Source organism: Malus domestica, chromosome 16 (assembly GCF_042453785.1).
Source record: "Malus domestica chromosome 16, GDT2T_hap1".
NCBI lineage: Eukaryota > Viridiplantae > Streptophyta > Magnoliopsida > Rosales > Rosaceae > Malus > Malus domestica.
In genome coordinates, this window is record NC_091676.1 from 11,922,502 (window position 1) to 11,936,678 (window position 14,177).

General features: G+C 36.7%; 1 protein-coding gene across 1 annotated transcript; it reads right to left on the bottom strand.

Moving 5' to 3' along the window:
• Nucleotides 1-12,464: 12,464 nt before the first annotated feature.
• LOC103452790 (large ribosomal subunit protein eL29z-like) lies at nt 12,465-13,220 on the bottom strand. The gene is made up of 3 exons (XM_008392328.4): nt 13,082-13,220; nt 12,882-12,985; nt 12,465-12,745 (listed from the first exon to the last, which is right to left on the bottom strand). Exons 2-3 carry the CDS (start codon nt 12,981-12,983, stop codon nt 12,662-12,664), a joined length of 186 nt encoding a protein of 61 aa, XP_008390550.1. The 5' UTR covers nt 12,984-12,985; nt 13,082-13,220; the 3' UTR covers nt 12,465-12,661.
• Nucleotides 13,221-14,177: the final 957 nt, after the last annotated feature.

Below are 14,177 nucleotides of genomic sequence, written 5' to 3' on the forward strand. Positions count from 1 at the left end.
TGTGATCAACAACATCCTCTACAACCAGTGTTTACAATATCGATATGTGACAACCCGTCCTTAATTTTACGATTTTATTTATTTTAAATGAGTGAATTGACGAAAATACCTCTTGAGGCGAAGGTGTTGACTTTTGTTGGCCTACGTATTGGGAAACATATGAAACATTCTTTTAGCGTATCCTCGTAGTGCTCGTCACCACGAACGCGAAGGCGCAAGCGGAATCAAGATTGGAATTGCGATGAAGATTTTACAAAACTACGAATTCGAGAAATACTTTTGTGAAAAATTACTAATTTATATTTTATACATTTGTTTTGAAATCATTATATTATTATTTTATTATTAGTTGAGAGAAAAGAGTGGGAGTATTGGCCAATCGGAAAGATAAGGAGAAGAGAAAGAAGGGATGGCATTGGCTACCCAATCAGAGAAAAAAGGGGACGGATCAATCAGGAGAAGATGGAGGAAAGTCTGACCAATGAGAAGAGAAGAAAGGAGGGGAAATGAGGAAGGAGATAAGGAGAGGAACCGGTCAGGTTCCCCTTCGACCCGCAACCCGGTGATTCTCATCCATTTTTCCAACAAGTTCTACCCAACCCTTACATGCATACATAACCCTAACCATCATTCTCTCATTTCCACTAAAAATCCGAGGGTTTTGGCCTTGATTTCACAAGGACAAAGTCGTTGGCTTCGAGGACACCTGGCGACAATTTGCTGTTTTCTGCAACCCTTCCCGTCGATCTTCACCATCAAACAACTTCCCTTGAGCTCAGGAACAATGCCCATTCAGTGGTTGGAGCATCGGAGTTGATTTCAGGACGAATCAAGAACACCCAAATTCTAGGGTTTCTGCGGGTTCGTGGCTATTTGAAGCTTTTCTCGGCCAAATTGGACTTGGACACAGGTATAAAACTTGCTCTACTTGTTGAGATCTTCATTCCTGTAAAGTTTGAGAATTTTTTGAAATAGTTGAATTTTTCAGCGAGTCGAGTTAGCTCGTGGGCCAAGACCCCACCTGCCATTCCTAGACTAATTTGGATACCCCGATTCCATATTTGACACCTGATTGATGAAATTCCGTTGTTTGGTTATATTTCCGTTAAGGGCCACCACTTGGTTATTATATGATTCAACGATTCGACCATTAGATCGTCACCAAACTTTAATACGTAATAGTACATAATATTTAAGGATATTATGAACTGATGGATTAGGAATCTAACATATGGATCTTCCCATATAGGTTTTCTAAGTTTGTAAATCTAAACGTCAGCCGACACTTAATTTTAGGTATTGACGGAGATTCGACCGTTGCATCGTTCTGAAACTTTAGGATGTTGTTCTTGGAGCTTATTAAAACTCTTAGGAAGTTATGGATTGGAAATCTGAGTTGCGGATCTTCCGGATCGAGTTACGTAGGGTTGTTGACCCTACCGTCGACCTTTGACCGACGGTTGACTTTTGGTCAATGGGTTTCAAATCATTCTAGAATGTCCTTGGAGATGTGTTTTATGTAAGTTACGTGTTCTATCGATAACAATTATGAGACGTGATTTGATAATTGTTCTAGGCGACGATCATTCGTGACGCTTCGATATTCGTGCTAGGAAGTTGTAGCACGTACTTCAGGTGAGTGGGTCTTTTCCTTTTTATATTTTGTGTGTGTGTGTGTGTGTGTGTGTGTATGATTGATAGTTTCCATTTATGCATTTGAAAAAGAATTTCTTACGTACGCCTGGATTAGACTAAAATTTATAAGAATTAACGAATGACGGAATTTATGAAATATGTTACATCCTACGAAATGCACATGTATGCTTATAATCATTGATGCCATAATTATATCTACGGCTATGAATGTTAGTATGTTGATTAGAACTATCGAATCACAGTGACATGCTTATATTTATGTAGTATACTCATCATTACTGCACCCCGGTGTTAGTGCTCGCTCTGGGCCAATGCCAGTCTTTCATATGTATGTTCACCTCTACACCGCACACTCACCTTGGATCCAAGTAGGTGTCAGTCATATTGTACATGTTGTATTAGGCAACTCTAACTCGTAGGTGACTGCGAATAGCGCCAGTCTTTACGTGATTATAGCATTAAAGCGTATATTATGATTACACCCAGTCCTGTTGTACAGGGTCGCAGTAGGCGACTCCGACTCGTGTGCTAGCATAGATTAATGAGCATTAGTTCAGTCGTATAGGTCGCATTAGGTGACTTCGACTTGTGTGCTAGCATAGATTGATGAGCACCTGATTTTACTTATATTACTGTTGAGATTTTGTGATTTTGGATGTCCTGCCCTTAGTTACGAGATATTGTGCCGTAATGAATTCTTGAGATTTTGCAGGATACGGTAAGTAGTTTTATACTATGTAGTAAGTATATTTTGGAAACTATACTTATTTTACAACGAGGGGTTACAATGTTTTCAGAAGGGTTTTTATAAAACTTTATTTTCAGACCCACTCACGCCCCTCCAAGTTTTATTGCTAAGTTTTCGTATTGACGAGGATTCTTGGCAAATCTTGGGGTAGACGATTACCTTCAATGGTATAATTCTCAATCTACACTACTGTACTTTACTTATGCTCTGTCATCACGTGTGATATGAATTCATTCCCCCTCACCAGCGCATTCTTATACTTAGGCACTTTTAGGTTTAAATTTATTCACATTTCCCACATTACTACACTTTATGGCTTTGTCACCTTCTAGGTGTCGGCCAACACACCTCGATTCGGAGTCCTAGTGGACATTCCGGGTTGGGGTATGTTAGTTTGGTATCAGAGCATAAGTTTGGGTAGTATTGCATTTATCACACATATGATGTAAGCATTCTCGATTCTTGAGCCTAAATGTTGAATTTTACCACCTCGTTGACTACGACAAACATGTTAGGTTTTCCTAAGTTTTTGGTAGATTAGGCGACTTATTGACATTTGAGAAGAACGTTTTAGAGGATGCCTCTAGATTTAAACAAAGAACCTCCATGCCAAGGAAAATCCTAGTTTGAGATAAGTTGATGGCCCTAAAGCAGGGCTACTATATTGATAGTTATGCATCACGTACAAATTATATTATCATATAGTCATTTTTATCAACACTTTCGAGATATGAAACTAGAAATAGCTTTGATTCCTTGGCAGTACCTGTTAGTATTTCACCTACTTGAATTCCTACAAAGTTATACTTTTCGACGAAATTTCCGAAATGTCTTAAGCGACAATGTGGTGCTAAAGTGGTAGTACTTGACGGAAGAACATATGGGGGACGGTCAATTTTTGTCCTCAATAACACTAATCTTTTCAAACACACTAGTGATCATTTCAGATCTTCAGGAAGAAGATCTACTTCCGTTTAAGTCCGTTCTAAAGTAGATTATTAGCAAATTCCTTTTCCGGTTTTTGGACATTTTAACCAATACTAGTTTCTAGAGCTTCTTTTGGTGTTATACTCATCATTTTGATGAGTATAGGCATGTGAGTACGAGTTATGTACTTACGGTCAGTAGGAATTCCCGAAGTAGTAAGCATCTTCCTTAGAATTATTGAAACCACTTTACAGGACCAGTTCTTTACCAATCGTCCAAAACCATCCACCCTAACGGGTTCTAACCTGTAATCAGCCTACAGTGGCGTTACTAATTAACGATACCATCTGATATCCAGGAACTGTCAACCAGTATTTAGGCGGTATGATTTCTGATTCTGGACATAAGTACTAGTATCTGGGAGTAATACCTTTATGTCAGAATGACGGTTCATAGTTTTAGGGTAGCGAAGAATATCAAAATATCATATATGCGTTAATTAGCGATGCGACTGATAAACTGATTAACAATGACTACCTGAGCTGAAGAAACTAAATCATGGAAACTTAGGAGCAAGTTTTGTATTAGGACAGTAAACTTGTAGTTGTTTTAACCATATTTTCCCACTTAGGTAACCAAAACCACTTCGACTAGCCACCTTTTCGATCACTTCCACAAGCAAACATTAGAATGGAAGCACGAGTTGAATTTTCACTGTAAGAGCGAATTGAGAATCGAGAAAGCTGTGAAGACCTTTTGGCACGTGGCGTAGTGAAAGGAAGTAGTATGGTATGTTTCGATGACGTACATCTCTGGCATCCTACTGGATTTGAAAAAGAACTTCATACGTACACCTGGATTAGACTAAAGTTGATAAGAATTAGCGAAATGACAAAATTTGTGAAATATGCTACATCCTACGGGATGCACATGTATGCTTATAATCTTTGATGCCATAATTATATACGACTATGAATGTTAGTATGTTGATTAGAACTATCGAATCATTGTGGCATGCTTATATTTATGTAGTATGCTCATCATTGCTACACCCCAGTGTTAGTGCTCGCCCAGGGCCAGGGCCAGTCTTTCACATGTATGTTCACATCCGCACCGCACGCTCACCTTGGATCCAAGTAGATGCCAATCCTATCGTACAGGTTGCATTAGGCAACTCCGACTCGTAGGTGACCGCGAATAACACCAGTCTTCACATGATTGTAGCACTAGAGCGTATATTATGATTACACTCAGTCCTGTCGTACAGGTCGTAATAGGCGACTCCAACTCATGTGTTGGCATAGATTGATGAGCACCTGATTTTACTTATATTACTGTTGAGATTTTGTGATTTTAGATGTCCTGCCCTTAGTTACGAGATATTATGCCGGAATGAATTCTTGAGATTTTGCAGGCTACGGTAAGTAGTTTTATACTACGTAATAAGTATATTTTGGAAACTATACTTGTTTTACGACGAGGAGTTACAATGTTTTTCAGAAAGGTTTTTATAAAACTTTATTTTTAGGCCAACTCACCCTTGTTTTTCGCCCCTCCAGGTTTTATTGCTGATCTTTTGTATCGACGACGATTCTTGGCAAATCTTGGTGTAGACGATTACCTCCGATGGTATAATTCTTAATCTACACTACTATACTTTACTTATACTCTGTCATCCCGTGTGATATGGGTTCATTCCCACTCACCAGTGCACTCTTATACTTAGGCACTTTTAGGTTTAAATTTATTCACATTTCCCATATCACTACACTTTATGGCTTCGGCACCTTCCAGGTGTCGGCCAACACAACTCGATTCTGAGTCCTAATGAACATTCCGGGTCCGGGTGTGTCAGATATATGTTAAAATATCAATGTGCAAATTTATGGAAGTACTGAGGAATATGTCGATATCGGCTGCATTCGATGAAATTATAAAAATTTGCAATAGAGTTGGTATATCAACTCATTCAGATTTACTCAAAATTAGAGAAAAATTTCTTAAAAAAATGAAAAGTTTGAAAGCTACAATGAGTTCCATCAAATTTTATGTAGTAAATTGATAAATATTATCGATATTCATTGTTTTTCCTTTATTTCGCTGATATAAGGTGAAGTTTTCGTTTCACCCCTTTCCATATTGCCCATTGTTTTTTCGGGTATTTCGACATTAATATCAACAAAATCATGAATATTTAAACATTGCATACAAAAATATAGTTAAAATTATATAAATAAGTAAAAAATATGAAAAAGACTAAAAAAAACTTAAAATTAAAATGGCAAAAATATAGTATATCCAAATTATTTTTTTAGAACAAACGATATTATCTATACTAAACCTGAGGAAGGTATGGGAGTGAGCTAAACCTCACAATAAGCCAGCTTATAATAATGTGCTTCAAATCCGTCTTTAACTAGAACTGAACTTAATACCTCTCACTTAGAAATAAAGACATACCACTAAACCGTAATACTAATTGTGTTATCAAAAAAAGAAAGATAGGAATAGGAGGATTTGTTACTTGAATTTCCACTTGGAGAGTCCCTTTGTTACTTGAATTTCCACTTGGAGAGTCCCTCCAAATCAAAGAGTTTGTGTAATTATCTTCCATATGGCACTAGAATTGGATGCATCTGACGAGCAAGCAGGAAACATCAACAACTAACCTAGTTGTGTGACACTAGGCAAGCAAGTAAATTCAATTTGGTCACACAATGGAAGAGTAGTCAAACTACGTAATTTGGTATCAAATAAAATGTCCCATTAAGAAAGTCTCGCTTGGTATTGATGAAAATAGCATATGATGAGAGGCCTCAAAAACAAGAATGAGGATCCCGAGGATCCTCCAATAAAGTCCCTTCATCATAAATTGTGCGGTTAGAAATCATTGTAAATTTTTTTATTTAAAATTAAATGTAAATAGTACCTAAAAAAACTGACCGCATAATGTGTGTTGAACGTACATGATTGGAGGATCCCCGAGATCCTCCCAAAAAGGATCCGGAGAGGATCCTCATTCCAAAAACAAAAAAGACATTCGACCCAATAGAACTTTATATTCTACTACCTGAAGGAGGAGGTATATGGCAATGGATTGGGATCCCATCCGGATCCAAATTGTGGAAATCCTAGGAATCCTCACATCTTAGTCATTCATCATGCGGTCAGAAATCATTTGACATTTTTTATTTAAAATTAAACACAACTAGTAGCTAACAAAAACTGATCGCACGATATACAATGAAAAGTTAAAATGTGGAGATCCCTAGGATCCCCACAAAGTGGGTCCGGAGAGGATCCTCTTCCTTTGACAATAGCCAAGTTTACAATAAAAGAAGAGGACAAGGGTATATATTAAAAGTCCATTCATAGATATAATGAAAGATTTTTTTTTTTTAAATTTTTTTTTGGTCAAAAGTGCTTTTTATTACAAAATTTGAAATTTGAAATTTATTTTCCCGTCAAAAAGTGAAAAATAGGTGATCTACCATTTTAAGCACATATTATCATCCTTAAGCACAAAATATCATCCTTGATCTCAAATTTGAAAAATCTCACCCAAAAATAGTGATATAACCACAACAAAACAAGTGTATTCAAGCACAAACTACTAATCATTTACAAGAAAAATATGAAATAAACCAAATTAAGCATAAAACCAGCTTAATTATCCAAAAATTCATAAACATGTTCAAAAAACTAACATAATTCATCTAGCATCTCCAACCAACATTACAAAACCTACTTAATTCATAAAAACTTGCTACATCATCCATTCAATTCACAAAAGACCTATTGGATGCATAAAACATGTTCTAACTTTACAATTCCTTTACAAAAAACAACCATCTGTGCAAAAAACGTGGCTGGATTGCTTGGTATTTCTGTGCTTGGTGCCTTTGGATGATTCAGTTATTGGTTTACTTAGTCTTTCTCTGCCTGGTGCTTCTAGGTGATTCAGCTACGATGCCTAAATCCAAAGTTCATTTAGAGACCAAGCAAGCTTTTTAACTAAATCCAAATGTTTTACAACTAAGGAAATGGTTAAGTTTTTACCTTTGTTTTCCTTGTCCTCTTTTGAGGTGCAGTTTGAGCTGAATTTATTGATGGTGATTGTCCTTGAGTAGATGTGGATGCTTACAAAGCAATTTAAAGGATTAAGAGTCTAATATGATGTTAAAGAATTAAAAAATAAAACCATATAAAGTAGAAAATGTTACATGTTTGTCCCATGGAGGAAGATGTCTATGATGGGTTCTTGCATTATGACCTTCCTTTTTGCTTATGGTACATTTCAAAGTGCCTTGCCCTTTCCTTCCTAGCTTATGTGGCTAAAGATGACCTTGAGGATTATTGGTTGGGTTTATGGGAGTTTGTTCACCCTCATTGTCCATCTCAACAGCTTCATTGTTTCTCCTCCTCCTCGGCATTCCAGGTTGCCTTGTATATGTAGGAGGCAATATTGGTGGGTTTTCAGTTTCCTTCTACAAAGACATCTCATTCATTGGCATTACTAAATGAGAATACACCTCTAAGTACCGTGCCTTCAAATAATAAGCATCGACATAGTCCTCCGATTTTTCTCTCTTAAAATTTATGACCATTATTGCATGGCTGCATGAGATTCCTGTCAAGGCATACTTTCTGCAAGAATAGGTCTTCTCAACCAAGTTAACTACATATTGCTCCCCCCTCCAGCATCAACTTGAAATTTAGCACCCCCTGACCATTGTGCAATGCACCTACCACTTTGAATTTTGGCTTCCTCCAACTTCTTCTTGATTTTAGGACAAAGATCTCCAACTTTGTTCACCATTATATCCCTTATCATATGAATTTTCTTCATCAAAAGTGTGAATAAAGAGCAGCATGGTGACAATAGGTTTTTGTCTCGGCACAAGTATGACAACATTGAAACTTTCATAGAGATTGTTCATCAACATGTCACACTTGGGATATGTTTCAAAATGGGACTTGCTCCAATGATGTACATGCTTCTTCACCAACCAATTGTAGACCTTTTCATTGAACTTCTTCATATCCTCCATTGCTTTTTTGAAGTGGGGAACTATTGTTGTTCTAGTTACTAACCACAAAGCATCCTTCAATATTTTCCCTTTGAATAGATTTCTGAAGTTGGTATACAAATGTCTCACACAAAATCTGTGGTGGGAATTAGGGAGAACTTTTTGAAAGGTTGGAATTAACCATTTTTGCTGATCACTGATAAATGTCCATCCCCCTTGATTGACAATCCCAACATCAACGCCCAATAACTCTGATAACCAAATCCCACTGGACTTATTCTTCATTTCTACAACTACATACGTTATAACCCATGTTTCATCATTTGGGCCAATTCCAACAACACAAAGTAGCTAACCTCCGTGTACCCATATAATCTTATCAGTGGTCAGCACCTTGACTTAAACCCCTTTTTACAAGCCCCCAAGCACACATATATCCTTTGGAACCTTCCCTTATCCAACTTCACCTTCATTATGCTTCTAGGGTTAGTCTTCCTCACTTCCTCAGTAAAGTCCCACAACTTTGTGTATTGCTCTGCATGTTTTCCCTCAGTGATCTTCAAAGCCCTGTAAACCTTCCTCTTTGTACAACTGTGATTCCACTTTGATTCAACAATTGCTAAAAAGGAATCCATAAGCCATGTAAGATTCAGTTTTATCTTGTCCATGTACAAATCAGTCAACAAAGGGGACTTCATGTTCTTGTTTGCCCAAGTTCTCCCACATGTGTGTTCATCAAGTATGGTTTTGATCTGTATGTTGTTTGAACCATACATTTTTCCAGCACAACACTTCCAATGGCACCCTTTTGCACACTTTGTTGTGACTTTCAATTTCTCATTCCTAGGAAAATAGATTTCCCCATATTCATTCACTAGGGAGTACATGGTGACATATTGCTTGAATTGCACATGATCCCTGAAACAAGCTTTAGTGTAAGAGTGAGATTCTTCATGTCTGTTTTCTTATTGAACTCTGGAATCACTCATGTTTTTTGCCTCATTCATCATCCAAATAGTGTACACTCTCAAGAGCATCAGAGTTATAGTCTGGATCATCAACCACATTTTGTTCCACATTTGCAGTATCAAATTCTTCTTCCCTTTGCTCTTCTTCTATTTCCCAGCTTTGCTCAAATTGCCTTGCACTTCTTTACTCATAATCTTTTTCATCTATTTGCTCAGAGTTCCTTTTTTTTTTCTGTGCTCAGATTCCCTTTCTTCTAGAATACCATCAAACTTGGAAAACACTGGTTTATTAGCATTACTCATATATTCACTCTCTTCAAAGTCACTATCATCTTCTTCAACAACTTCTTCATTCTTTTCTTCAACATTCCCCTCCAAACTAATAGGTACATCAAAGAATACTTCAGCATCCCCCTCGCCTACATCCCCCTCTCCTACACCCCATTCTCCTACCTTAGTATCCTCTTCTCCTACCTCAGCCACAGATTTCCCCTTACTCTCCTCTGGCCCTTCATAATTTTTCTCTTTCTAACCATTCCTATAATCAGCATTTATCTCTCATACCTCAGTCACACGTGTTTGCACTACTTGAGATGTGCAACAATCATCCACTTCTGGCCCTTCAATAGCTAGTAAGCCCCTATATCTTATTGGTTGAAGTGATGTTGGCCCAACATCCCTTTCTAAACTACTTATCTCCTCAATAACTAATTTACTTGGACTATTGACTTCCATGGACTTCAGAAACTGTTGCTCTTGGGTAACGACTTCTTATGTCATCAATTCTTCAATGTACATAGCAATCACTTTATCTTTTGGCACAAAATTGCACATTGACTGAACATTGGAATCACTTTGAATCAGCTTCAAACCTTGGAAAGGTCCATGTTGGGAATCTTGTAATAATAGTTCATGAATCGCTCACTATATCCAAGTGCCTCCACCATATCATCTATCATCGGCAGTGACATGAGGTCTTTATCACAATAATCTATATATGTCACTTTCCCCCCAACGTAGATGTCATAACTTATCTCCCCACCATGATGCAATTCAATAGAGAATAGTTCTGGATACTATGAAATTCACAAAAATAAACCCTAATTAAAAGCCAACAACAAACATAAGCAATTGCATTTTAACCTAACAAACCATTCTATATGCAACTAATGCACAACATTCTATATCCAACTAATTGCATTTTAAAAGCCAACAACAAAAACTAATGCACAATATTCTATATGCAACTATATGCAATCGCAACAAACCACAACTATATGCAAACAGCCAAAACACATTAACCATTTCTCAACAAGAATAAACAAAGTAATAAAGCAACAAACCACAACAAGCCATCTTATCTTCACAAGAATAAACAAAGCAATAAAGCAACAAACCCATTATCCAACAACGTAGTAACCATTTCGAATTAAGAAAGCATAAACCACATTTTCAAACAAAAATAAACAATGCTACAAGAATAAACAAAATCCACATTCAACAAATTCCAACAACCCAGGAACCATTTCGAATTAACAAATCATAAATCCACCTTTTCAAACAAGAATAAACAATGCTACAAGAATAAACAAAACTCACATTCAACCCATTCCAACACCCCAGGAACCATTTCGAATTAACAAAGCATAAATCCACATTTTCAAACAAGAATAAACAAAACCCACATTCAACCCATTCCAACCCCTCATGTACCATTTTGAATTCATAAAGTATGAATCCACCTTTTCAAATAAGAATAATCAAAACCCACATTCAACCCATTCCAAAAAATAAGTCCAGTATGCATTTGGAATCATCAAAAGCACAAAAAAAAAAAAATTACAATAGGTAGGTGTCATTTGGTCGAGATCCTCGAGCACGTACCACCCCATATCCAATCCTTCGATTTTTCTTCGAATCCAATGGAACCCAGATGAAACCCGTCCAACACCAACAAAGTCAGGGAAGCGAGTCGACAAGATGATTTGGGTTTTTCGTTGAATTTCTAATCTAATTGTTCGAGATTTGGAGCCGTGAGAACTAAGGTTAGGGTTCTTGTTTTTCTAGAATTTGGAATGAAATTAGATCGACATGATTTGGGTGTACTGGGAAAAAACCAATTCGAAAGGCACACTTTACAACGTTCCCTTACTTTTTTAATTTTGTAAATTTTAATTAAATTTTTTTATTTTAATGGAATATCCACGTGTCATCCTGTGAGAAAGTCACGTGTATTAGGAATCTTAGCTGGATGCCATTTGATGAGAAAACATTGGGTGTGGTGCCACATGGAATCCATCTAGGCGAGGAATTGGATCCCGGATCAAGCCACATCAACACTTAACTAAGAAATTCTCAGACAAGCTAACAGAGGTATAACATTGGACCAAATTCTAAAGATGAGGTATGACATTATCAATTTTAAAAGCCGAGGCATGATAGTATCGTGACACCAATAGTCGAGGTAGTTTTTTGTCATTTACCCTAAAAAGTAAAGAGGGTGAAAGGCTAAAAAAAATATGACAATCAACTCCCTTGCTGAAAAAACTAAACAATTGCCCCAGATTCGAAGAGTTCAGATTTAATTCATTGAAAGGTTTAATAATAAAATATCATAAATAAAAAGTGACCCCAAAAGCATAATACAATGAAGCATAAAACGACATCCCAACCGGAAAACCCCAATTAGAGCCATGAATTGAATGAAGGTCTCACTCTGCTCTTCCCCCAAGTAGGCATAAAACCCAATCGAAATCCAAAAACCATAATCGGAAAAATATCAAACAAAACCATATTTGTACTCAAATACTAACTACAGTTGTGAATCCAAATTTTAATCTGCAGAGAGCCCGGAAGGTGGATTAAACCATTAAAGCCAAAACACAAAAATCTTAACAAATACAGAGATGTGATGCTAAAATCCTTCAGAAACTGTGTCCAGCTAACCAAAAATGCTTGCTAAAAATTAGAGCAACTAGCTCCTACCTTATCGAACCCAAATACCATTATCAACCACAATCCAATCCATACAAGTAATCTAAACTAAAGAAATTGAAATTCCATACCATTTTAATAAGATTACGATTAAGCGTTCGTCGATTTCAATCGATAAAAAGAATGCAGAACCACAGAAAGTATCTCATAACCTCGTAATCTCTTTAACAGAAGTAATAAATTAGGAGTACTGCTCGTACATGAAATTGAAATAAATCCCACTTGAGTAACATCAAACTACTATGTTACTAACGACAAAGTAAGCATAAAACGGCATCGAAATCAAAATACCCTAATCGAGAAAAACCCAATCAGAGCCATGATTGGAAGGCCTCACTCTACTCTTCACCGGAGGCGGATTCGTTCTTGGTGTTGTTGTGCTTCCTGGCGTACCTCTGGTTCCTCAGAAACTTGGGGTCCATCTGAAACCCAATTCCCCGAAATTAAAACCCCAAAAATTGAAACCCAGAATCCAAAATAACAAAACCCACAAACAGATACTTAACAAAAAAGCTTAAATAATGCAAAAATTGATGAGAGAGAGAGGTAAATGGTTACCCCTTTGGTGGAAGTGTGGCGGTGCCTCTTAGGCTTCTTGATGCCGTTCCTGTGGGCCTTTCGGGACTGGTTGTGGGCGGTGTGATTCTTCGACTTGGCCATCTCTGCAAATTCAAAAACCCCAATTCAAGATAAGTGATTAGATGCAAAAATGGAGGCGATGATCGAGTTAGAGAGAGAAAGAGACGAGAGAGACGAACCGGAAAGAGAACGATGGATCTAGCAGCGTCGACGCTTGGGTGGCTTAGGGTTCTCTTAGCCGCTGTAAAGTGAGAAGCAAGGCCTTATATGTGAGCACCTCCAAAACCCTAGCTGCCGGGTCTAGTATTTCGCAATGACGAAAGAGCTCTTTAGTACCAAATCGAAAACTTGGGCTTCGGTTGGGCTGGCGATTCAGGGGCCCGGTCTTTAGTACGATTGGGCTTTATTGTTATCGTCACATAACTTGGGCTTCTTTTGTTGAAACTACAACACTTATTTTGTGAGTTTTAACGAAACAGTCCAGGTACTATTCACGATTAACGAAAATGATATTTTTACTCTAAAAAGTCACACATAGTACTATTCACTTACAACACATTTTTGTTCTTTCGATTAACACTCAAAGTTTTTAAGTCATTTTCATTAGTTTTTCTCACTGTTTTTTTTTTTGTTGGAATAAGACTACAACACTTGGAACAATATAAAAAGAACACACTTGATAACACAAATGTTGGCCAGGATTTGTCTTCATACACTTCCACAATTTTCATGCTATATTTGTATACCTCTCTAATAGTAGTATCCACCACACATATGAGTTTCTTCTATATTATAAATAAAATGTAAATGTGATACGAAAAATATAATAAACATAATATTTCTGATATTACAATAGTATTTTTTCAAAAAAGCAATGCGGACAATACATTTAAAGTTAGCGAGAAACAACGACATATTAAAATGAAAAATAGGATAATTTATGAATAAAAGTGAGAGTGAGAGAATTATTAAAAAAACAAATTTGATAAAATTTGGATTGTCAAAGAATGACGTCATTCAACACAAGTTTTCATACATTCTAGTAATTCGTGGTTCGACTTTTTTTTTTTAATTTAGATAATAATCATCGAAGATATTCGAATTTGAGTCAAATTTGGAAGGCGGAGGTTCAATTACATTGTGAAAAGGGGAGGTGTCACAAACCGGATCTGCGAGGATCTCGAGAATTTATGAATTATATCCGTTTATTATATATTATGCGGTTAGAAATTATTTTAAATATTTTTATTTAAAATTAAATAAAAAAAATACCTA

Excerpts from the sequence above, each read along its gene's own strand:
- LOC103452790 (XM_008392328.4), bottom strand. The coding sequence starts at position 12,983 with ATGGCCAAGTCGAAGAATCACACCGCCCACAACCAGTCCCGAAAGGCC. Across the intron at positions 12,746-12,881 it reads GCCACACTTCCACCAAAGGG|ATGGACCCCAAGTTTCTGAG; the intron begins GTAACCATTTAC and ends ATTGGGTTTCAG.